This window comes from Mobula hypostoma, chromosome 2 (assembly GCF_963921235.1).
Source record: "Mobula hypostoma chromosome 2, sMobHyp1.1, whole genome shotgun sequence".
NCBI lineage: Eukaryota > Metazoa > Chordata > Chondrichthyes > Myliobatiformes > Myliobatidae > Mobula > Mobula hypostoma.
In genome coordinates, this window is record NC_086098.1 from 52,311,422 (window position 1) to 52,338,228 (window position 26,807).

At 43.2% G+C, this 26,807-nt stretch overlaps 1 protein-coding gene across 4 annotated transcripts in view; it reads left to right on the forward strand.

Annotated features, from left to right (window-relative positions):
* LOC134340137 (ankyrin repeat domain-containing protein 66) overlaps window positions 1–25,781 on the forward strand; it is a 28,683-nt gene extending 2,902 nt beyond the window's left edge. The window contains exons 1-4 of one of the 4 annotated variants that reach the window (XM_063037058.1): window positions 8,153–10,330; window positions 21,514–21,742; window positions 22,586–22,632; window positions 25,013–25,781. In XM_063037058.1, the coding sequence (XP_062893128.1) occupies window positions 10,192–10,330; window positions 21,514–21,742; window positions 22,586–22,632; window positions 25,013–25,161 (564 nt within the window). In that variant the 5' untranslated portion in view covers window positions 8,153–10,191 and the 3' untranslated portion in view covers window positions 25,162–25,781. Of the gene's footprint in view, window positions 1–8,152; window positions 10,331–21,513; window positions 21,743–22,585; window positions 24,316–25,012 lie in introns of those variants that run through there. The other 3 variants (XM_063037042.1, XM_063037033.1, XM_063037050.1) reach the window with 3 other exon arrangements.
* The last annotated feature ends 1,026 nt before the right edge of the window (window positions 25,782–26,807 follow it).

The following is a 26,807-nucleotide window of genomic DNA, read 5'->3' on the forward strand; positions in this document are numbered from 1 at the left end:
TGACTTTCCTTGTGAGAAAAGGGCCAAATGGCCTGCTCCTGCACCTATTGTCTGTTGTCTATTGTCTAAAAGCAAATGCCTCAGAAGGCTTGGTGTAATGCAAAAATGGGCCCCACAATCAACAACACCTGTCAGAGCCCTGAAAGCAACACAGGAGCCAAAGAGGAATTCTCCTCTGACCTGCACCAACTCCCTATAACTTGATTCTCCTGATATCCAAAAATCTATCAATCTCTGCCTTTGATATACTCAGTGACTATACTTTCAGAGCCCTCTGGGTGGAGTCTAAAAGTTCACTGACTTCCAGGTGAATAAATGTCTATTCACCTCGGTCCCAGATGACACAACTGTGGCTAACAAGGCAAGTCAAAGCCAACATAAAAGCCAAAAAGAGGGCATATAATAGAGCAAAAATTAGTGGGAAGTTTGGGAAGCTTCTAAAATCCAATAGAAGGCAAGTTAAAAAGTCATTAAAAGGGTAAAGATGGAATATGAAACTAAGCTAGCCAATAATATTAAAGAAGATAGCAAGATTTTCTTCAGATACCCAAGTGTAAAAGAGAGATGAGAGTGGATTTTGGACCACTGGAAAATGATGCTGAAGAGTAGGAATGGGGGACAATAAAATGGCAGATGAACTGAATAAGTATTTTGCATCAGTCTTCATGGTGGAAAACACTAGCAGTATGATGGGAGATCCAGGTGTCGGGGTCATGAAGTCTGTGAAGTTACCATAACTAGAGAGAAGGTTCTAGGGAAATGGAAAGGTCTGAAGTTAGATAAGTCCCCAGAGTTCTGAAAGAGGTGGCAGAAGAGATCATGGAGGCATTAATAATGATCTTTCAAGAATCACTAGATTCTGGAAGACTAGAAAATTGCAAATGTCACTTCACTGTTCAAAAAGGGAGGGAAGCAGAAGAAGCTATAGGCTAGTTAGTCTGAGCTCAGTGGTTGGGAAGATATTGGAGTCGATTATTGTGGAGGCACATGATAAAATAGGCCATAGTCTGCATGATTTTCACAAGAGAAAATCTTGCCTAACAAATCTGTTGGAATTCTTTGAAGAAATAACAAGCTGGATAGACAAAGGAGAATCAGTTAATGTTGTGTAATTGGATTTATTTTCAGAAGGCCTTTGACAAGGTGCTACTATTGCTTAACAAGCTATGAGGCCATGGCATTACAGGGAAGATTCTAGCATGGATAAAACAGTGGCAGGAGACAAGAGTGGAAATAATGGGAGCCTTTTCTGACTGGCTTCTGGTGACTAGTGGCATTCCACAGGGTCTATGTTGGGACTGATTGTTTTTACGTTATATGTCAATGATTTAGATCTGGAAGTTAATCACAAACAAGAGAAAATTTGCAGATGCTGGAAATCCAAGCCAAGTGCACAAAATGTGGGAGGAACTCAGTAGGCCAGGCAGCATCTATAGAAAAGAGTACAGTTGATGTTTCGGGCCGACACCCGTCATACCCAACGTACTGTAAATTGTGAGAACAATTTTTTGAGCACCTCCACTCCATCTGCCAAAAGCATAATTATCCTGATGGCCTATCATTTTAATTCCTATCCTCATTCCCATTCTGATTTGGTGGTCCATGACCTCCTATTCTGACACGATGATGTGGTGCTCCTCCACTTGCAGGACGGAGAAACAACACCTCAGTTTCTATCTGGGGAAGCCTCCAAACTGATGGCATGAAAATTTATTTCTTCTTCAATAATTTTTTTTCTTTTTTCTCTTTTTTCCCCTTTCCCCTTCGCTCTTCTTCTATTCCCCACTCTGGCCTCTTAGCTGTTCTACTCAGCTGCCTATCACCTCTACTCAGTGCTGCTCCTTATTCCCCTTTATCTTTCCAACCCACATGGCTTCCCCTATCGCCTTCTAGCTTGTCCTCCTTCCCCCGCCCAACTTCTTCTCCCTTCCTTTCCAGTCGTGACGAAGGGTCTCGGTCCAAAAACATTGACCATTTATTCCTCTCTATAGATGCTGCTTGGCTTACTGAGTTCCTCTAGCATTTTGTGTGTGTTGCTCTGGATTTACAGCATCTGCAGAATCTCTTGTGTTTATGATTTGCTGATAAATATGGCTGATAAGTTTCCAGATATATTCTGTACATAAAAATAGAAAATGCTGAAGTAGCATCTGTGAAAAGAGAAATGTTAACATTTCAGACTTCTCATCTGAAATAGGAAATCATGAGTAAACGTGCATTTAAATTTCAGAAAGTGGAGGGATGGAGGCAACAATAGGAAAATAAATGAGAAATCTACATTTAAAACCTCACTCACTCTCCAGCTTCAAAAACAGATTGCCACTTCGGTCTCTAATGGGCCCTACTCTTTCCCTAGTTGTCTTCTTGCCCTTAGCACAGTTAAAAATTATCTATGTACATTTGAAAACCAAGGTTGTCTTGGTGACACTATTGCTTTTCGTGCCATCAGTGAGAGGGAAATGAATGCTTTTAAAACATATCCAATCTGTCTGGAGAAGTGTAAATCGAGAAAGCACAGTTACGCAGAGAAACGGTACCACAAGTTTCTGGAAATCGAATTTAAAAAGTAGAAAGTTGGAAATTTGGAAATCAGCTAATCAGGTAGCATTTCACTGATTTGTAATATTAAATTTGCTTCGCCCTCTATAGATGCTGCTTTGTCTACTGAGTTTTCAAACATTTTCCTTTTTTAATTCAGATTTCCAGCCTCTGCAATATTTTGGTTTTTAAGTAAGCTGAGAGTTATAGACATACAATATGGGAACAGGTACTTTGTTCCACAGTGTCCATGCTATCTGCCTAGTATCGATTTGCACTAATGCCATTTCCCAGCACTTGCCCCTGGCCTTCTCTGCTGTGGTGTTTCAAGTACTCATCTAAATAATGCTGAACCGCAGCTGTGGACTCATTTTCAGGGACTCTGCAATTCATTTTTCATGTTTTTTTTTTACTATTTGCACAATTTGATCAAGGCATCAAGGCTGAGGACAAAGGATGAACCTGTGCTTAGCCCATTACTCCACGAGGTTTACTCACTTCAGCACTGAACTGACTCTGCGTTTGTTGTGTGCAACCATCGCCGATCACCTCAGCGCTGAACTGGTTCCGTGGCTGTGGACTCACTTTTGGTGACTATACGGTAAATGTTCTGTATGTTATTTGTTTACGATTTTATTGTTTGCATGATTTGTTCTTTTTTCACACATTGGGGGTTTGATGTTCTTTGTTGTGTGTGTTTCACTAATGGGGAATATTGCGTTTCATTGTTTTGAGGCTGCTAGCAAGAAGATGAAACTCAAGGTTGTATTTTGTATCTGTATTTTGATAGGAAATGTACTTTGAACGTTGGGAGTACCCTGGCAGCCAGAAAGGGATATCAACTGTACATGTGTGCCCGCAATCATCTTTTGCTACTAGCACGCAAAGGAATTTAAACTGTGCACAAAAGGTTGTCACCCTCTATCTTATTGGCATGTCCAATATATTTCATGTCTGTGCACAATCACATTTCCTTTTTTGTTTTCTGATGCAGACGGTGTTAACAGCGTGGAGTTTGCAATGATTTATCTGCAGATTTCAGAACAGGCTTATTTATACTGTTTTTATTGAAGAAATATTCAGTGCGCACACGTTGTTGTCACAGGGCAAAAAAATTGCACAGCCAAGATTTTTGCGCACACTGGTCATTACAAATAGAGGGAACATTGGATGTCAGGTATCCCTTCAGGATCTGGGAGGACACTCTGCTGGCTAGGAAGAGATGTTGGAAACCAAGAGCAAAGAGCACAGTGAGGGAAGGTCACATGATTGTCACCTGGTGCATCTCAACCAAGGACATCACTGAGATAGTTTTGCATCCCACATTGAACTATCCTACAGTGAACCATCTAGAAAACAGAACAGCAAATAGGGGGATGTTTTGGGAACTGACGCCTTGTTAAAGACAGAATTTAATAGAGCACAAAAGCACAAACAGGAACAGTGATAATTAAAGAACTGATGGTTGAGGTAACTGTGGAACAGCACTAACAGGAATTTGAAGGAGTTAAAGAAACACATACCGTACTAACTGTATAAGATATCCATATTTATGTAGAAAAGATATACATATAAGGTATTCTTATATGGATTTATAGCCAGATTCACTATATTTATTACCAATAAAACACTAAGCAATATCCCTAAGGTATGTTATGTGAAAAAATATATAAAAGAATGTCTCATGAAATAACTAATAGCAGTGAGTCTGGAATCCAACCACTGAAGAAGACCCTGAGTCTGGGACATTGGAGGAAACTGACCAAGACTGAACACTGGCCAGTGGGTCTTCAAAGTATTCTGTTTCTGAAAGTACTTAAATTCAGAATTGTGTGACTAAAAGTGCTGTGAAACTAGAAAACAAGTTTTGTTTTAAACCTTGTATTGAGTTTTTGAGTGATTTCAGTGTGGTCTTGTGGGCTTTTCAAGACAGTACTTTGAAAGTCTTACTAAAGAAGGGTAACACTGGATCTAATCTTCAGGAACAACAAATAATCTGCTGAAGGAATTTCACAAGTTGAGCACCATCTGTGAGAGGAAAGGAACTGTTGATATTTTGGCTCCCCACATCAGGAATCCTAAGGTGGCAGTCTGAGTGTGAAGTTGTAGGATGTCGGTGAGTCTAGATCAGTGGTAGTGATATTATGGGGGGATACCTTTGAGGAATCAGGTTAATCTGCACTTAGTATGGATTAATCAGGAATAATGAGTATGGCATTGTTAAGGAATGGTCCTGTCTGTCACATTTGATTGAAATTTTTGAGGAGGTGACTAAGTATGTCCACAAGTGTAGTGTGTTTCATATGGTCTACACGGACCTTAGTCAGGACATTCACAAGCTCTCACATTTATTTATTTAGATATACAGTGCAAAACAGAAAACAGGCCATTCCAGCCCAATGAGGTGCACTGCCCAGCAACCCACCTTTTTAACTCGAGCCTCACAGGACAGTTTACATGACCAGTTGGTGTAGAGGCAAGAACCAGTGGTGCAGTGGCATCTGCATCGGACTTCGAAGCGCACTGAACTTCATCTCAGGGTCTTATCCTGAAACGGCCACTATTCCTTTGCCACCACAGATGCCGTCACCTATAGTGTGGTGACAAGAACTGCACACAGTTCTCAAACTGCGGCCTAGCTAATTTGAAGGCCAGCGATCCATGTAGACTGATGTTGAGTTGGCAAGTGCTGTGGATGAAGACTAGCAATCCCCGGGGAAAGGGGCTTGTTTTGCTGCTGTTGTTTTGTTTTATTGCTTGTGCTGTTCTGCTGAAGATTATCGCCATGCTATGCTGGTGCCAGAATGTGTAGTGAAGCTTGCCGGCTGCCCCCAGCACATTCTTAGGTTGTGTTGATTGTTGACACAAGCAGCCCATTTCACTGTATGTTTTGATGTACGTGTGACAAATAAATGAATCCGAATCCTTTAGCCACAATTCATCCGACTTACCCTCTTATTTCTTTACATGTTATTAGAATATATAGTGCCTTGTAAAATTATTCAGCCCTCAACCCCTTGTTCACATAGATGAGTATTACCACCAGGGATTTTGACCAATTAAACAAAGATTTTTTATTTGTGAATCTCATGCTCCTTTTTTCACAGCAGAGCCCCCAAAACAGGGAAGATTGTAAAGCATGAAAAACTAAAAATTGAGAAACGGAGATCTCAGCAGTTCAAAAATATTCATCCCCCGTCGCTCAGTACTTAGTTGAACCACCTTCCACAACTATTACAGCCAGTAGACTTTTTCAATAAGTCTCTATTGGCTTTGCACAACATGATGGAGCAAGGTTTGCCCAATCCTTCTTGCAAAACAAAATTGCTCAATCTGTGCAAGGTTGATTGAGGTGCAGCAGTGGACAGTAATCTTGAGGTCTTGCCAGAGATGTTCATTCGGGTTAAGGTCAAGACTCTGACTGGACCACTCAAGGTCATCAATCTTCTTCATTTGAAGCCACTCCATAGCCGCTCTGGCTGTGTGCTTTGGGTCGTTATCCTGCTGAAAGACAAAGTTCTTCTCCAGCTTAAGCTTTCTGGCAGAGACTAGCAGGTTTTTATCCAGGATTTCTCTGCACAAGATATCCTGCATTTAGCAATATTCATCTTCCCATCAATCCTGACCAGATTTCTATTCCCTGCTAATGAAAGCATCCCCATAGCATGATGTATGCGCCATACTGTACAGTAGGGATGGTGTTAACTGACTGATGCACAGTACTGTATTAGATTTATGCCACATAAATCCAAGTGGTGAGGCCAAAAAGTTCCACTTTAGTCTCATCTGACCATAAGACCTTCTTCCACATCTTTACGGTAACTTCTAAGTGATGCTTTGCAAAGTCTTTACTGGCAAGGAAACGCTTTTTTTAAAGTCAGGTCTTCTTCCTTGTCACTCTTCCATAAATATCCTTTTAATGCAAAGCCTTAGAGATTGTGGAGCCGTGAACTTCATCTCCAGTTGCAGACACTGACTTCTGCAGCTCATTCAGAGTGACTGTTGGTGTCACAGAAGCCCCTCTTTCAAATGCCATTCTTCTAAATTTGGAGGGGCAGCCTGACCTGAACAGTGTGCCTGTGGTTTCATATTTTTCCCCTTTTTTACGATGGACTTCACTGAACTCTGAGGTATGTTCAGTGCTTTTGAGATAGTCTTGTACCTGTTCCCAGATTTGTGCTATTATAATTTCCCTAACTTGTACTGAATGCTGTTTTGTCCACATTTTGATTTGGTCTGTTGAAAATCTACCATAATATACCATAATATATTTATTCTTATGAATTCATTGAAAACAGGTGATTGTCTAATTTTCTACATCAACAATCTGGGTGAGTTGGTAAGATAATATTTAATATTGTACCTGAGGAGAGTTAGTGTTGTAATTACAATAGAGATTAATACTTTTTCACTATTTTGGTTTTGATTTTTAGTAAATTGTTGACAGCTTTTGAATTGTTTCCTTTTAATTTGACATGATGCACTATTGCTCAAAAATCCTACTTCAGTATATTTTAAATTTAGAAAATGAGACAGTAAAATGTGGAAACAAACATGACAAAATCTGCAGATAACAGGAATTCTGCAGATGCTGGAAATTCAAGCAACATACATCAAAGTTGCTGGTGAACGCAGCAGGCCAAGCAGCATCTATAGGAAGAGGTGCAGTCGACGTTTCAGGCCGAGACCCTTCGTCAGGACTAACTGAAGGAAGAGTGAGTAAGGGATTTGAAAGCTGGAGGGGGAGGGGGAGATGCAAAATGATAGGAGAAGACAGGAGGGGGAGGGATGGAGCCGAGAGCTGGACAGGTGATAGGCAAAAGGGGATACAAGAGGATCATGGGACAGGAGGTCCGGGAAGAAAGACGGGGGGGGGTGACCCAGAGGATGGGCAAGAGGTATATTCAGAGGGACAGAGGGAGAAAAAGGAGAGTGAGAGAAAGAATGTGTGCATAAAAATGAGTAACAGATGGGGTACGAGGGGGAGGTGGGGCCTTAGCGGAAGTTAGAGAAGTCGATGTTCATGCCATCAGGTTGGAGGCTACCCAGACGGAATATAAGGTGTTGTTCCTCCAACCTGAGTGTGGCTTCATCTTTACAGTAGAGGAGGCCGTGGACAGACATGTCAGAATGGGAATGGGATGTGGAATTAAAATGTGTGGCCACTGGGAGATCCTGCTTTCTCTGGCGGACAGAGCGTAGATGTTCAGCAAAGCGGTCTCCCAGTCTGCGTCGGGTCTCACCAATATATAAAAGGCCACATCGGGAGCACCGGACGCAGTATATCACCCCAGTCGACTCACAGGTGAAGTGATGCCTCACCTGGAAGGACTGTTTGGGGCCCTGAATGGTGGTAAGGGAGGAAGTGTAAGGGCATGTGTAGCACTTGTTCCGCTTACACGGATAAGTGCCAGGAGGGAGATCAGTGGGGAGGGATGGGGGGACGAATGGACAAGGGAGTTGTGTAGGGAGCGATCCCTGTGGAATGCAGAAAGAGGGGGGAAGGGAAAGATGTGCTTAGTGGTGGGATCCCGTTGGAGGTGGCGGAAGTTACGGAGAATAATATGTTGGACCCGGAGGCTGGTGGGGTGGTAGGTGAGGACCAGGGGAACCCTATTCCTAGTGGAGTGGTGGGAGGATGGAGTGAGAGCAAATGTACGTGAAATGGGGGAGATGTGTTTAAGAGCAGAGTTGATAGTGGAGGAAGGGAAGCCTCTTTCTTCAAAAAAGGAAGACATCTCCCTCGTCCTAGAATGAAAAGCCTCATCCTGAGAGCAGATGCGGCAGAGACGGAGGAATTGCAAGAAGGGGATGGCGCCTTTGCAAGAGACAGGGTGAGAAGAGGAACAGTCCAGATAGCTGTGAGAGCCAGTAGGCCCATAGTAGACATCAGTGGATAAGCTGTCTCCAGAGACAGAGACAGAAAGATCTAGAAAGGGGAGGGAGGTGTCGGAAATGGACCAGGTAAACTTGAGGGCAGGGTGAAAGCTGGAGGCAAAGTCAATAAAGTCAACGAGTTCTGCATGCGTGCAGGAAGCAGCACCAATGCAGTCGTTGATGTAGCGAAGGAAAAGTGGGGGACAGATACCAGAATAGGCACGGAACATAGATTGTTCCACAAACCCAACAAAAAGGCAGGCATAGCTAGGACCCATACGGGTGCCCATAACTACACCTTTAGTCTGGAGGAAATGGGAGGAGCCAAAGGAGAAATCATTAAGAGCAAGGACTAATTCCGCTAGACGGAGCAGAGTGGTGATAGAGGGGAACTGATCAGGTCCGGAATCCAAAAAGAAGCGCAGAGCCCCGAGACCTTCCTGCTGGGGGATGGAAGCACATAAGGACTGGACATCCATGGTGAAAATAAAGCGGTGGGGGCCAGGGAACTTAAAATCAACGAAAAGTTCAAGAGCGTGAGAAGTGTCACGAACATAGGACGGAAGGGATTGAACAAGGGGTGATAAAACAGTGTCGAGGTATGCAGAAATGAGTTCGGTGGGGCAGGAGCAAGCTGAGACAATAGGTCGGCCAGGACAGGCAGGTTTGTGGATCTTGGGTAGGAGGTAGAAACGGGAAGTGCAGGGTGTGGGAACTATAAGGTTGGTAGCAGTAGATGGGAGATCCCCTGAGCGGATAAAGTCGGCGATGGTGTGGGAGACAATCTGCAGATGCTGGAAATCCAAGCAACATCGATTTCTCGAACTTCCAGTAATTATTTCCCCTTCTCCATTCCCCCACTCACCTTAGCTTCTTTCCTGCCCATCAGCTCACTCCGGTGCTCCCTTCTCTTTCTCCCATGGCCTTCTACCTTCTCCTATCAGATTCCCCCTTCTCCAGCCCTTTATCTCTTTCACCGATTGACTTCCCAGCTCTTTACTTCACCCCCCCGCTTCCAGTTTCACCGCTCACCGACTACCTTACACTTCTTCCTCCCATCTCCCCACCTTACTGCTCTGACTTTTCATCTATTTTTCCAGCCTGAAACGTTGACTGTTCATTCATTTACACAGATGCTGCCTGACCTGCTGAGTTCGCTCCAGCATTTTATGTGTGCGTGTGTTGCAGTAAAATGTGAAAATAGTTGTGGGGGCTTAATACTTTTTCAAGGCACTGAATATGAATCATAAGCACACCATCGTGGATTCACATTTAGCAGAAGCACTTGGCTGTGTACTATATACTGCACCACCATTATTGCTCTTGGACCCTCGCTCCGTCCCATTTGTTCTGCTGAATCAGTTGGCTGCCCAAACATATCGCCCCACAAGGAATTCTGCAGATGCTGGAAATTCACGCAACACACATCAAAGTTGCTGGTGAACGCAGCAGGCCAGGCAGCATCTCTAGGAAGAGGTGCAGTCGACGTTTCGGGCCGAGACCCTTCGTCAGGACAAACATCGCCCCACTATTTTTCAACATGAAAAATAGTTTGCGAAAGGAATGCATTCCCCATTTCCTTTCCTCTATCTGGTAGTCACCTATTTCTTTCTCAAACACTGTACCCACTGCTTTAGAGGGCTTATCTCAGGACTTTGCCCAACTCATTTCACTTCGGTTGTAGCACCACCCCGACCAGTTCTCGCGCTCACCCGGCGCGTCCCGTGCGTGCGCGCGACCCGAACTGTTGGACAGGTTGCCTAGGTGACGCCGGGGATGTCGGAGCTGCACGAGGCGGCGGCGGCGGGCGACACGGATCTGGTGGAGCAGATCCTGCAAAAAGGGTCGTGCGACCCGAGCATGAAGGATCCGGACTGGGGCGATCGGACCCCGCTACACTGGGCGGCAGCTAAAGGTCGGGTGGCGGGGTGTCTGCAGCGCGAACCGTCGCTCCTCTCCCTGCGATCCAGGTTCTGTAGCCGTCTCCACTCCCAGCAGGAGTAAAGCCCAACCCAGAGAGTCGCTTGCAATCCTCCTCTTCTTTTCCGAAACGATAGACGCCTTCCGCGCCAGTAACCAGCATCACTCCCGCTTCCCAGCTCGTTTTGTTCTTGCCCTCCTTCCCTCCCTTCCCTCCCTTCCCTCTCCCCTCCTTCCCTCCCTCCCTTCCCTCTCCCCTCCTTCCCTCCCTCCCTTCCCTCTCCCCTCCTTCCCTCCCTCCCTTCCCTCTCCCCTCCTTCCCTCTCCCCTCCTTCCCTCCCTTCCCTCTCCCTCCCTTCCCTCTCCCTCCCTTCCCTCTCCCTCCCTTCCCTCTCCCTCCCTTCCCTCTCCCTCCCTTCCCTCTCCCGTCCTTCCCTCTCCCCTCCTTCCCTCCCTCTCCCCTCCTTCCCTCCCTCTCCCCTCCTTCCCTCCCTCTCCCCTCCTTCCCTCCCTCTCCCCTCCTTCCCTCTCCCCTCCTTCCCTCTCCCCTCCTTCCCTCTCCCCTCCTTCCCTCACCCCTCCTTCCCTCTCCCCTCCTTCCCTCCCTCTCCCCTCCTTCCCTCTCCCCTCCTTCCCTCTCCCCTCCTTCCCTCTCCCCTCCTTCCCTCTCTCCCTCTCCCTCCTTCCCTCTCTCCCTCCCCCTCCTTCCCTCTCTCCCTCCCCCTCCTTCCCTCTCTCCCTCCCCCTCTTTCCCACCCCACCCCCACCCCCACCCCCTACCCCCTCTCCCCGCTACTCCTCTCTCCTCTGCCCACCTTCTCCCTCTCTCTCCCCCTCCCAACCCCTCTCTCCCTCTCCCCTCCTTCCCTCTCTCCCTCCCCCTCCTTCCCTCTCTCCCTCCCCCCTACCCCCTCTCCCCGCTACTCCTCTCTCTTCTTCTCTGCCCACCTTCTCCCTCTCTCTCCCCCTCCCAACCCCTCTCTCCCACCTTCCCAACCCCTCTCTCTCCCCCTCTTCCCACCCTCACTCTCCCCCTCCCCATCTTCTCTCTCCTGCTCATCTTTCTGAAATCCTGTCATGTCCACCATGTGGCTGTTTTTTGGACTGTCATGTGACATCACGTGATTGATCGATTTCACCAGCTTGTCCATCTATTAATTAATGTTTGACCTACTAAACCTGTGCATGTAAATGTGTAGTTTCCGGGTGACTACGAGTTATGTTCCAACCTCCAGGTTTTTTCTGAATTGTAATGGTGGTGACGAGGATTAAATCTGTGGCACTTGCTTTTTTGGAATGCATGCTCACATTTGAACAATGAGTACAATTGGAAAAGTTGAGGAATAGTGTGATTCACAATACCCCTGGAATACAAGAGCAAGGATGAGATACTGAGGCTTTATAAGGCACTGGTGAAGCCTCACCTTGAGGTATTGTGAACAGTTTTGGCCCCCTCATCTTAAAAAAGATGTGCTGCCATTGGAGAGAGTCCAGAGGAGGTTCACAAGGATGATTCTAGGAATAAAAGGGTTATCATATGAGGTATGTGTGATAGCTCTGGGTCTGTATTCGCTGGAATTCCGAACAATGAAGGGGGATCTCATTGAAACCTTTTGAATGTTGAAAGGCCTGGGCAGAGTAGATGTGGAAAGGATGTTTCCCATGGTGGGAGAGTCTAGGACAAGAGGGCACAGCCTCAGTATAGAGGGGCGCTCTTTCAAAACAGAGATGGGGAAATGTCTTTTGCCAAAGGGTGGTGAATTTGTGGAATTTGTTGCCACATGCAGCTGTGGAGGCCAGATCGTTGGGTGTATTTAAGGCAGAGATTGATAGATTCTTGATTGAACATGGCATCAAAGGTTACAGGTGAAGGCTGGGAACTGGGGTTGAGGAGGAGATAAAAAAAAGGCTCAGCCATGATTGAATGGTGGAGCAGACTTAATGGGCCAAATGGCCTAATTCTGCTCCTATGTCTTATTGTCTTATGGAATGTTTACGCCAAATGTTTGGATTGTTTTTTCATGGCAAACGACATTCGTGATCCCCAAAAAAGCCAGCGTCTTGCTCAGTGTATGTGGTCCAAAAACATGACTTCATCCGAAATTTGTTGAGTCCCGATTTTCCCTGTTTGAAATCTTACGGGAAACTTGTGAGATTAATTGGGTCTCATTACAATCCTAAACCATCAGTTATGGTGCAACACTTTAGATCCTACATTCATATCTGTTAGGAAACGAGTCAGTGGCAACATTTGTTGCTGAATTAAGAAAACTGAATTGTGTGATTTTGGTGCTGTTTGAGGAGATACGATACACGATCACTTGGCCGTTCTGGGTGCTTGATGTTCGCATTCAATGCCACCTACTGGCAGAACACTCAAGTCAGCCATTGATATTACAAATGACATGAAAGTGGCAGATAAGAATGCACTTCTGCTGTGTCGGTGCAAAGTACAAGGAGAAGCGATGTCCCCACCACCTTCAACTGCAGTAGATTGTACTGACCTTAACAAGGTGTCTGGAGGTAAGAAAAAAGGAATACTCTGGGATTCCGATGTTACCATTGCGATGAATTTCACCAGAAGCCTATTGACTGTCGACAGTGAGACTCCATCTGCCATACTTGGCAAGAATTTACCGATCTCGGCCTCTATTCAAACCAGAACGTTCCACAGCAGCACAGTATGTGGTTACGGAGCCGGACCAGTTTGTAAAACATTCAGATGGTCTAGGGCCAGTTCCCCCTATGTTGATGGCTTTAAAGATTAATAACATGCATTCCCATTGAATTGAATTGACTTTATTTCTTACATCCTACACATACATGAGGAGTAAAAATCTTTACGTTATGTCTCTGTCTGAATGCGCAATGTGCAATTCCCAGTAGTTTCTAATAATAGTATGTACAACAGGACAGTTAATATAGTCAAGAAATACAATTGTATCAGTGTGAATTAACCAGTCTGATGAACTGGTGGAAGAAGCTGTCCCAGAGCCTGTTGCTCCTGGCTTTAATGCTGCGGGACCGCTTACTGGATGGTCGCAGCTGGAACAGTTTGTGGTTGGAGTGACTAGGGTCCCCAATGATCCTTCGGGCCCTTTTTATGCACCTGTCTCTGTAAATGTCCTGAGTAGTGGGAAGTTCACACCTACAGATGCACTGGGCTGTCCGCACCACTCTCTGCAGAGCCCTGTGATTGAGGGGGGTACAGATCCCATACCAGGCAATGATGTAGCTAGTCAGGATGCTCTCATTTATGCCCCTGTAGAAAGTTCTAAGGATTTCGGACCCATACCAAACTTCCTCAACTGTCTGAGGTGAAAGAGGTGCTGTAGTGCCTTTTTTTAAAACCATATAGTCGGTATATACAGAACACGTGAGATCCTCAGTGATGTGTATTCCAAGGAACTTAAAGCTGTTCACCTTGTCAACTCCAGATCCATTGATGTCAGTAGAGATTAGTCTGTCTCCATTCCTCCTGTAGTCTACAACCAGCATCTTTGTTTTTGCGACGTTGTGGGAGAGGTTGTTTCCTTGTCACCACTGTGTCAGAGTGAGGACTTCTTTGTAGGCTGCCTCATTATTATTTGAGGTTAGGCCAATCAGTGTAGTATCGTCAGCAAATTTAATTAGCAGATTGGAGCCGTGGGTGGCAACACAGTCATAGGTATACAGAGAGAAAAGGAGGGGGCTTAGGACTCAGCCCTGGGGGGTTCCTATGTTGAGGGTCAGAGGGGCACAGGTGAGGGAGCCCACTCTTTCCACCTGCCGGCGACCTGACAGGAAGTCCAGGATCCAGTTGCATAAGGCAGGGTGAAGGCCAAGGTCTCGGAGCTTCTTGTCAAACCTGGAAGGAATTATGGTGTTGAATGCCGAACTGTAGTCCAAGAACAGCATTCTCATCTCAGCATCCCTCTTCTCCAGGAGTGCAAGGAGGGTGTGTAGAGCACCGTCCTTACGCACCGTCCTTGCACATCTGGACACTGAGTGTGCTATTACTCTTTGCGGTGAAAAGACACGGGTAGATGTGTTTGGCCCTGACTCTTTGAAGACATTTACGTCACCATATTACAGACTGAAGACTTACACGGGGGAACAGTTACAGATGCTTGGTTGTGACAGGGTTCTTCTTGAGCAAGAAAATCAATCACACTAACAACCAGTGACTGAGGAAGCTGGAGTGACCTTGGGTGTGATTGGCTACAAGTGCCTGTCTTAGGTGTGTGTCAGATGAAAACCGACATGTCAGTCAACAGCTTACTCAACAGTATAAACTTTTTTTCAGCAATTCTGATGAAGGTAAGCTCAACGGTACCAAAGTACATCTTCCAGAATCGGACACAACCAAACCAAAGTCCTTTAAGGCATGTTCCCTGCCATACATGCTTCACGCCAACGTTGAGGTGGAGCTTATACAATTATAAGAAAATGGGATAATTGACCCTGCGAGATTTTCACACTGGGCAATTTCCAGTGTGCCAGTGGTCAAGAGTGATGGGAGCATAAAAATATGTGGAGATTACAAGGTCACAGTGAATTCATGCCAACCCACCAAGACAAGCCTGATTCCAAAGATGGAATGCAACACTAAGAGGCAAAAAGTTCTTCACTAAACTCGACCTTGCATGTGCATATCAACAGCTCGAAGAGCAGCCTTGGAGCCTCTCACTATTACTGCAACCTGCAAAGGCTTGTTCCAGTATACGAGACTCCTGCTCAGCATAAGTTCATCTCCAGCAATGTTCCAATTTACCATTGAACCCTGCATTAAAAATGTGCCCAACCATAGTAGCTAAATTTGTTAATATTCTGATTACCGCTTCGACCTTAAAAGATCTCCTAAATAATCTTGATAAAACCTCCTCCTGACTGATACAACTTGGTCCATGACTAAAGCACGAGAAATGAATTCTTCTGGCAGATCATGGGTTTTTGTTTGGATTCCAAAGGTGTACATCCAATCAAAGAAAAGCTTTGCTCTATTCTTGAAGTCCCAGCACCACGGAATATCCATGAACTTCGCTCTTTTTTGGGCATGTTCAATCATTATGCCCGATTTTGCCTTTTACAGCCATGCTTTTTGCTCTGTTTAATGATTTATTGAAGAAAGGTATGAGGTGGTGTTGGGAGCGGGTAGAGGAATCAGCTCTTCAGAGAGCAGAACAGATGCTGACTCAATCCCAAGCGTTAATGTACGTCAGATCCAGGTGCCAATAGTTTTGTACTGTGATGCCTCCCGTATGGTATTGGTGCTGTGCTAACCCAGGAGAATATGGACGCCGATGAAAAGTGGGTCGCTTTTGCGTCACGCACCTTTAACTCAGCTGAATCAAACTACTCACAGTTGGACAAGGAAGCATTGATAATTGTTTTTGGGGTCATGTGTTCTCACCATTACCTGTACGGCCAGTGTTTGGAGATTCATACGGACCACAGGCCATTGGTGGGATTGCTTGGTGAGATCAAGACCATGCCGAAGATGGCACCACCAAGGATACACTGGTGGGCCCTATACCTCTCTGCTCATAGGTGCACAGTATCTAATGTTTTTGGTAGAAACAACTACACCATGGATGACTTAATCAATCTTGTGCTACGTGAATATCCTCGCGAGTCAGAACTTCCAAGCAAACCGGTACTACTGATGGACTGGTTCGAGACATCTCTGATCACCACTTCTCAGGTTCAAGAAGAAACTGAGCGAGATGTAAAGTTGGCATAAGTAAAAAGATACGTAGAAGATGATGTGCTGCCCTACGAGCTTAGCATCTATGACGGTTGTCTACTGTGAGTAAGTTGTATTGTAACTCCTACACGATTTTGGTGCCCTATCCTGGAAGGGTTACATTGTACCCATCCAGGAATATCACACGTGAAAGCAAGAGCCTGAAATTATGTTTGGTGGCTGAAAATTGATGAAGACATTGAGCACATTGCTCATCTATGTGATCCATGCCAGCAGTCTCAACCTTTAAATGCTCCTGATCCCATGGTTCCATGGCATTGACCCACAAAACCCTGGAGATGTTTACACATAGAGTACGCACATCCATTGCTATTGGTAGTTGTCGATGCACATTCTAAATGGATTGAGGCCAATGCGGTGAAGAATTCGACCAGCCAGATGATGTTAAACATTTTACACACACTATTTTGAATGCATGCAATCCCGAATACTGTGATCTGTGATAATGGGCTCACGCTTGCAAGTGAAAAATTCAAATTATTTTTACAAGCCCCCTTGTTGTTCATCATCAAACAGTATGGTTGAAAGACTGTCAAGCAGAGGATACAAAAGTTGACTAAGACCGTAAGATATAGGAGCAGAACTAGGCCATTCGGCCCATCAAGTCTGCTGTGCCATTCAATCATGGGCTGATCCAATTCTTCCAGTCATCCCCACTCTCCTGCCTTCTCCCCATACCCTTTGATACCCTGGCTAAGCAAGAACCTATCTACTGCCTTAAATACACCCAATGAAATCCACAGCCACTTGTGGCAAAAAATTCCACAGATTTACCACCCTCTGACTAAAGTAATTTCTCCGCATCTCTGTTCTAAATGGATGTTCTTCAATCCTGAAGCCGTGCGCTCTTGTCCCAGACTCCTCTACCATGGGAAATAAATTTGCCATATCTAATCTGTTCAGGCCTTTTAACATTTGGAATGTTTATATGGGATCCCCCTTCATTCTCCTGAACTCCAGGGAATACAGCCCAAGAGCTGCCAGACGTTCCTCATACGGTAACGCTTTCATTGCTGGAATCATTCTCATGAATCTTCTACGAACCCTCTCCGTTGTCAGTATATCCTTTCTAAAATAAGGAACCCAACACTGCACACAATGCTCCAAGTTTTTTTGCACTACCTTGCTTTCCATTTTTCTATTTTCTATTTATGATTTATAATTTAAATTGTTAATATTTACTAATTTTTTTACTTTTTTAGTATTTTTAATATTTAATATTTGTAATCCAGGGAGCGGGAAGCGCAGAATCAAATACCGCTCTGATGATTGTACATTCTAGTATCAATTGTTTGGCAACAATAAAGTATAAAGTAAAGTATAAAGTGTGGTCTCACAAGTGCCTTATAGAGCCTCAACATCACAGCCAATGCTTCACCCATGCTAGTAACTGCCCTGTAATTCCATGGGCTCTTATCTTGCTGAGCAACCTCAAGTGCAGCACCCTGTCAAAGGCCTTCTGAAAATCCAAGTACAGCACATCTTCTGCATCTCCTTTGTCTACCCTGATTTCCTCAAAAATTGTAGTAGGTTAGGCAGAACTTTCCTTTCAGGAAACCATGCTGACTTTGGCCTATCTTGTCATGTGCCTCCAGGTATTCTGTAACCTCATCCCTAACAATCAATTCCAACAACTTTCCAACCACTGATGTCAGGCTAACAGGTCTATAGTTTCCTTTCTGCTGCGTCCCACCCTTCTTAAATAGCAGAATAACATTTGCAATTTTCCAGTCATCCCGTGCAATGCCAGAATCTATCGATTCTTGAAATATCATCGTTCATGCCTCCTCAATCTCTCCAACTACTTCCTTCAGAACCCAAGGGTGCATTCCATCAGGTCCAGGAGATTTATCCACCCTCAGACCATTACGCTTCCTGAGCACCTTCTCAGTCATATCTTTCACTGCTTCACTACTTCACTTTCCTGACACTCTTGAATGTTCGGTATACTGCAGATGTCTTCCACTGTGAAGACTGATGCAAAATACATATTCATTTCCTCTGCCATCTCTCATTACAATATCTCCAGCATCATTTTCTATTGGTCCTATATTTACCCTCAACTCTCTTTTACCCTTTACATACTTAAAAAAAGCTTTTAGTATCTTCTTTGATATTAGTCACCAGTTTCCTTTTATAATTCATCTTTTCCCTCCTAATGACCTTCTTAGTTTCCTTCTGCAAGTTTTTAAAAGCTTTCCAATCCTCTATCTTCCCACTAGCTTTGGCTTCTTTGTATGTCCTCTTTTGTTTTACTTTGGCTCTAACTTCACTTGTAGTGTCTTCACAGTAGTGTCCTTTTTTGGTTTGGAAATTTTTGTTACTTGGTATATAAGGATGACATACGTACCAGGATCAGCTGGTTCTTGTTCAGGTACTGAATAACCCCACAAACTACAACAGGCTTCACTCCATTTGAGCTGTTGATGGGCCGCAGGTTGCGTTCTCAATAGAATTTATTACGTCCATTGCTGGAAGACCGAGTAAGAGACAGACAAAAGACAATGAAAGTACGGTATGACTCAGATACAGAACATGGGAACATTGGGTGGGAGGTCTAGTTTATGTTCACCCGAACCTTGAGAGCCAAAGATGGACAAAAGAAGAAGTTGTGATGAAAGAGGGTCAACGAGTTACTTAACAGCACTTGAAGATGGTGGTGTACGTTGCCGACATCTAGACCACATCAGCAGAGAGCCAAGTGAATCTCTCGTTCCAGAACTAGCTGGTGAATAAGACGGGTTAGCATCACAACTGATAGAAGCAGAATCCCCAGTTGAAAGCACTGAATCCGGACCAACGCTCGATTCTGGGGTTTCTGGATTGTCAGAACAGAGCAGAAAACTGGTGAAATATTATCAAGCTGGTTTCGCCTAAAAACTTACGGATGCAGAGATGTCCTAATCACTGTGTGACTCTTTATCAGTCTGTCATGTGACATCACGTGATTGGTCGATTTCACGGGCTTGTTATCTATTAATTAATGTTTGACCAACATTGTGGGCCGAAGGGCCTGTACTGTGCTGTACTATTCTATGTTCTATGTTAAATCTGTGCATGTAAATGTATTCGTCGTTTCCAGGTGACTATGAGTCAAGCAGACCAATTTGGCTGCACTGGACACGATAGCGTTCTGTTCCATCCTCTGGTTTTTCCTTAGTTGTAACACCTCCGCTCCCCCACCCCCTGACACTTCTCCCTCTCTCCCCCTTCCAGTCTCCCCCTACCCTCTTCCCTCACCCTCTCCCCCTCACCCCCGCTTCCCCCTCTTCCCCCTCTCTCCCCCTCTTCCCCTCTCTCCCCCCCTCTCTCCCCCTCCCCCTCTCTCCTCCTTGTCCACCCCTGCTCTACCTCCACCCCCTCTCTCCCTCCTCTCTCTGCCCTCTCTCCTTCCTCTCTCTTACCCCTCTCCCCCTCTTTCTCTCCCTCATCCCTCTTTCTCTCTCCTCCCTCTCCCCCTTCCCTCCCCCTCTCCCCTCCCCTGCCCCCTCCCCTCTTCCCCATCTTTCTCTCCCCTCTCTTTCTCTCCCCCCTCTCTCTCTGTCCCCCTCTCTCTCTCCCCCTCTCTCCCCCCTCTCTCCCTCTCTCCCCCCCTCTCCCCCCTCCCCCCTCTCTCCCCCTCTCTCCCCCTCTCTCCCCCTCTCTCCTCTCTCTCCCCTCTCTCTCCCCTCTCTCTCCCCCTCTCTCCCCCTCTCTCCCCCCTCTCTCCCCCCTCTCTCCCCCTCTCCCCCCCTCTCTCCCCCCTCTCTCTCCCCCCTCTCTCTCCCCCCTCTCTCTCCCCTCCCTCTCTCTCCCCTCTCTCCTCCCTCTCTCCTCTCTCCCCCTCTGTCCTCTCTCTCCCCCTCCGTCCTCTCTCTCCCCCTCCCTCCCGTAAGCACATATTGAAAGATTTTTTTTAGTTTAGTGAATCTTTCCAGATGCCCCATTCCAGGTATTTGTTTAGACTTTGACAGCAATGGTTCCTAATATTTTTCAAGTTTAATTTATGCACCTGCTTGTTTTCCAGCAATATATAATGCAAGTATAATAAAATGCATTATCAGCATAATCTAGTATTTAATTGCTTAAAAATTCATATTCTCTGCCCTTTTCCTTCTCATTTAACACACTCTCAATTGTGCTTTTTTGGTATTATCTGCTAATTTTGGATGTTTTCCTTGTTCCTTTGTAACCAAATCTAAACATATTCAATATGGTTCAGAAATAAAATGTCAGTCTAGCTGTTTGGATTACTTCAGGGCTTGAGATGGGATTCGTGCAGCCTTTCAAGTAAAATTAGGAATTTATCACGTGGCTTTGCGGAAGTCACACAGTGTAATTGCATTATAAACCACTAGGGTGCCCTCTTGTCAAGCAGTTTTGTAATTTATTGCAGTACTGTGTGGCAGAGATTTGAGGATCTCCATACCTTCAGATGTTTCTTAACCAGGTTTAAATCAACTTTGCTCATTAGTTTTTAGCCAGTGTGAGATAATGAGATGACAGATTAGTTTTATAAAGATTAGCTTTATATTTGTAATGTGTACATCGAAACATACAGGAAAATGCGTTGTTTGCATCAGCGATCAATACAGTCCGAGGATGTGTTGGGGGCAGCCCATAAGTGTGGTCGTTCTTCTGGCACCAACGTATTATGCCACAACTTACTGACCCTTACTAACTCACCCATATATCTTTGAAATAAGGGAAGAAAGCAGAGCACCCATAAGAAACTCAAGTGGTCACAGGGACGCTCATTACAGACAGGGACTGGGAATTGAACCCCAATTGCTGGCACTGTAAGGTAACACACTAGCCATAATGCTACCATGTTATCTCATATATGAAATTTGTACATATATAATTGCAATGAATACTTCATTAGAATAGTACCACATGGTACACACCCTTTGACCACTATGTGCCAATCTTTTAACTTACTCTAAGATCAATCTCATGCTTCCCTCCCACATAGTCCTCTATTTTTCTTTCATCCGTGTGCCTATCCAAGAGTCTTTTGAATGTCCCTAATATATCTGGCTCTATCATCACCCCTGGCAGTGCATTCCACGCACCCACCACTCTGCGTGAAAAACTTACTTCTGATATCCCATCTATATTTTTCTCCAATCATTTTAAGGTTATGTCCTCATGTATATTTTAAATATTATTCTAAATTATTCTCATTCTAAATATTTTCTAAGGATGCGCCAAAGTAAGGCTTTTCGATCTTTATTCCATTTACTCATCAAAAGCCAAATACTTTATAACCAAGCTTATTTTGAAATAAAAATGTTGGATTCTTAGTTATATTCTGATTTTGTTTCTGATCAGGTATCTGTAATGATAGTACAGATTGTCTATCTGAATTAAATTTGGATGTTCTTCAGTTTTGAACATAAAATGAAGATTTCTATGCTTTATGTAAAATACTAATTTGGAACTTTTGACAGGAAAAGCAGACATGGTTAAGCTCCTCATAACAAGTGGATCACGTCCTTGCTTGAGAACAACCACTGGATGGACTCCAGCACATTTTGCTGCAGAATCTGGAAAGCTGTCTGTCCTTAAAATGCTGCATTCTCTACATGCTCCTGTTGACAAAGCAGACCTGTATGGGGACACCCCCAGAAGAATGGCAGAGATATATGGTCAGGGAGACTGTGTTAAGTTTCTCAAAGTGTGAGTAGTTGCCCAAAGTACTATAAATAAGTTTTGCAGTGTTTGTGACCATAGAACTTAACGTCTTCTTCAGCCAGTCGTAAAATGATTTGAAGTGTAAGAAATTGAATGAATCCAGTAATTAGATTGTACTACCAAGGAATTAAGTGTTAAATCCACTATGGGGCAGATTGCATTAACAGCCAGATGGCACGTCTGTACAGAAATGCACACATCTGCATTTAAAAGGTTTCTGTGTCTGCACTGTAATGCAAAAGAATAGAATGCGCAGGTCGGAAGGCATCTGCAGTGTACTAACCTGAGGGGAAGGATTCAGATCTTGTCTTTTGGGTTCATTCATTTGAATGATCTCACCTCATTAAAATCAAGGTGTTTCTTTCTTTTAACTTTAATTAATTTACATGTTTTATGCGTGATTGAATGCATTAGTGTTTTTTTAGAAAATTGAATTCTTTAAATAATTTACAACTAGTCAAAGGTGTTCCAGAATGGTGAAAAGGCCTGACAATACAAGCTGTGAGAAAGCTCCTAGGGCAGTTTGGCAGTCCATGGGCAGGGTCATAACTTCCCTTGGTTGGTGCTAGATTGTAAGTCACAGTCCATTACAGTTTACAGAATTACTGCAGCACCAAGGCTGTGGTATATTTGGAAACATGATACATGTGTTTTTGGACATCTTACAAGATCAAATGCAAGGTATGCCCAAGCCTAATAGAATTGCATCCCAGAAGCTCTCTTATTGGTAATAATAATATTATATTATTCATTGTAAAATCCCCAAATTATTAGAACGAATTATTTATTTAAAAATATACATTAATTAAAATTTCCCCTTTTTTTCAGAGCAGAGCAAGAGAGTTCCAATTACAGAAGGGCTGCTGAGATGAAAGGTATTTTATTAGATGACACAGATGAAGAGTGGGAAAGTCAGAAGGAAAGCAAAACGGCTGAAAAAAGGGAAACTGTCAGTAAGAGTATCATTACATGTAAGCTTCAGCAAAGTAAAAAAAATCCTTATACAACACAAGTCAATGAGGTGCCTATAAAAGGAAAATTATCAAAAATAAATAAAGTTTGCAAAAAAGAAGTACAAGTTGCGTACCCCTTATCTGAAATTCCAAAATCCAAAAACCTCCGAAATCCGAAATATTTCTGAATGCTGATATGACATTCCAAATGAAAAATTCCACAAGGCGCAAGGAAGGTTCCTAGGCAATGTGCAGTTCTCTGCGCATCACAGATTAATTTTAACAGATTAGTTTTAAGAAGTGACTCACACTTATAATAAACAGAAGTTAATGAAAACTGGAAAAGCACTGCATAAAGCAAAAATGATCTCTGGATCATCTGTTGAAAGAATGAAATGAACATATGAAATTTAACAGTATACTGATCATGAAACAAGCAAAGATCTATCACAACAAACTGAAATTTAAGAGAAAGCGTGGCATTATATTTTTCAAAAACTTTAATGATAAAGTGTCTGCTCATCTCAAGGCAACAGGGAAATTCATGGATAAGTTTTCAAAGATAGTCATTGATGAAAATCTAACACCAGAACAAGTCTACAATGCTGATTCCTTTTATACTTTACATAAAACCTAAAAAAATTAGAATACAAAAACACAGTGTACTGTGACCTTTTAATCAAAATATGGCATCATAAGTAGAGACTGAAAGCCTGCCATTGTTTGTCGTTGTTCAACAGCTAATTCAGGTATTCTTCTGATGCTGCTGTGCTGCTTTTGTTACCCTGCACACATTACAATTTTCATTGTATTAATGGTATGTAATAATATTTACTGTTAAGTACATAGAAACATAGAAAATAGGTGCAGGAGTAGGCCATTCGGCCCTTCGAGCCTGCACCGCCATTCAGTATGATCATGGCTGATCATCCAACTCAGAACCCTGTACCAACCTTCCCTCCATACCCCCTGATCCCTTTAGCCACAAGGGCCATATCTAACTCCCTCTTAAATATAGCCAATGAACTGGTCTCAACTGTTTCCTGTGGCAGAGAATTCCACAGATTCACCACTCTCTGTGTGAAGAAGTTTTTCCTAATCTCAGTCCTAAAAGGCTTCCCCTTTATCCTCAAACTGTGACCCCTCATACTGTATGTGTGATGAACAAAGACTGCTTACTGGTAGCACATAAATTCAGAGTCAGAAATGATGGCAATCACAAGCTATCTTATCATGTATTCCAAAAGCTGAAACACTTCCAGCCCCAAGCATTTTGGATAAGGGGATACTCAACCTGTAAAATAAAATTATCTTCAAGTCAGAAAAATCATGCAGCGTTATTACTTGAATTTGCTTAAGCTGAAAACTTAATTTAGATTGACTCAAGACCAATGTCCAAAGGCATAGAATGATCAGTGATTTTATATTCCTGCATATAGGGTGTACCAAGACTGCACAGCTATTGTTGCAGGTTGACGTGAGCCTGGAATTTTCTAGGAAACTTTATTAAATAGCAAAAGAATTCTACTGTATCTTCAAACAACAGGCATTCTGCAGATGCTGGAAATTCAAGCAACACACATCAAAGTTGCTGGTGAACGCAGCAGGCCAAGCAGCATCTCTAGGAAGAGGTACAGTCGACGTTTCAGGCCGAGACCCTTCGTCAGGACTAACTAACTCTTCCTTCAGTTAGTCCTGACGAAGGGTCTCGGCCTGAAACGTCGACTGTACCTCTTCCTAGAGATGCTGCCTGGCCTGCTGCGTTCACCAGCAACTTTGATGTGTGCTACCATATCTTCAATGCATTTTTGAATATAGCATATTTTTGCAAACATTGGTCCCTCATTTCTGCTTTCTAGATATGGAAGCCTGCTATATAATTTTCTTCCACAATTTTCTTTCTTATTTATAAATAGAGGTTTGCCTTATACCTAACCATACTGGACCCCTGATATATTTGCTTCATAGAGAGAACCAAGCTGGAGAACTGAGCTTTTCAATGCACCAACTCCTAATCTGCTTTACGTTGGACGTGGAGGAGGTGCAGCAGAAGCACACTGTTCTGAAGTAACTGTAGCAGACAGAAGTGATAGTTGTACTGTTGACCAGTACTATTCATGTGAAACTGTATTAGATTGGTTGGTAATTTTGAATAGCAAAGATCTCAATGGCGACTGTCAGACACAAATGTTGGATATGCCAAAGGGGTGTAAATTTTCTCTTTTGTTACTTCCCTTAACAAGTGAACCTTTTTTTTCAGCTACATGTAGGCATAACTATATTTTTAAAAAATCTCTCGTAGGCCTTGATGGAAAAGTGGACTTCAAAGGTGATATTTTCTTGGATTTGAATGAATCTCATCTACATGTTTTTACATCCTGTGAAATGTCACAGTCTTGTTGCTGTAAAATGAATGTTTCCTTTATTTACGGAACCATGTCCACCAAGTAGATATACAGTATTTTGTGCAATTAAGACTGACAACTTGGTGGTGAGGACCATCAAGTATGTTTCTTTGAATATTACCATGACATTTTGCTCCTCTTGAGAGAAGTGTTCTATCATAACATAAACTTTAACCTTTGTTTATAAGTACAATAAATAATTTTAACTGTAATACACTTGACAAAATGTATTGACAGTTCATAACTTATTACTTCGTCACCCAGTCTAGTAACTGAAAAATTAACACTCAAGTATATTGTATTTTATATTTGATTTTTAGCAACAAAAATTTTGAACTTTTTCTGCTGCAATTTGTATTTTAATCTGGTGGTGTAATTGAATATTGCTTTTTATTGTGTTCTGATTGTGGGACTTTGATTTTTACATTCAATTAAAGTACTAAAATGTATTTGCGAAGTTGTGGATTATGTAGTACTTGTTAATAGTCTTAAAAGTGATTTATTGAACATTTTCTTTTTTTTAATGATTAAAGACAAAATATGTGTAGCTATTTAGGGACCTTATTTTTGAATTGTGATTCTGATTTTTGAATCAAGCTTTCTGTTTTTCCTATATGTACAAACGTTTGTATTTTAATAATAAATTCAAATTCTTTGCTGCATTGTTCAACAAAATATGAATAGCTGTTGATTATTTCCAGATCTATTTCAGGCAAAAGAATATTTTTAATTATCTTGTAGTGATAAAATAAATAAGGTTTGCATGTAGCATGTCGATATATGAAAGCAGTCCTGAGATTTTTAATACAGTATAAGACCATAAGATATAGGAGCAGAAGTAGGCCATTCGGCCCATCGAGTCTGCTCAGCCATTCAATCATGGGCTGATCCAATTCTTCCAGTCATCCCTGCTGCCCTGCTTTCACCCCATACCCTTTGATGCCCTGGCTAATCAATATCCTAAGTAAACTGCAAGGCAATGGCCTGGGATTGTTGCAGGAATGGAAGATTTCAGCTTCAAAGACCAGAAGATCATTGAAAAGCTGGAATCCATTGCCAATAAAAGTAGTCAATCAAGGGTGTTAAAAGAGAACTGGTAGCAGTAGAGTTAAGATTTGCTGGGCAATGCACTGAGGTCAGCGGACAAGGAATTGACAAGTTGGTTCTATACAGAGTTGATAAAGATTTGATGTGTTGATGCAAATTCATGATAAAATTGTTGAAGTTTCCATGGTGAAGTAATTTATAAGAGAATATGAAGGAAAATCTGTTTGAAACATGACCAACAAAAACAAAATACCTTAAATGCTGGAAATAAATGTAAACTAATCAATAAGCTTCAAGACTTTGGCCTCAGTACCTCTTTGTGCATTTAGATCCTTGATTTTGCAGCAACACACACAAAATGCTGGAGTTACTCAGCAGGCCAGGCAGCATATATGGAACAAAGTATGGTCGATATTTTGGGCCAAGTCCTGCCAAAGGGTCTCGGCCTGAAATGTCGACTATACTTTTTTCCCATATATTCTGCCTGACCTGCTAAGTTACTCTTGCGTTTTGTGTGTGTTGCTTGGATTTCCAGCATCTACAGATTTTCTCTTGTTTTAGATCCTTGATTTCTTCACTTGCAGACCCCAGTCATTTCGGATTGGGAACAACATCTCCATGATCTTCATCAGCACTGATGCATCA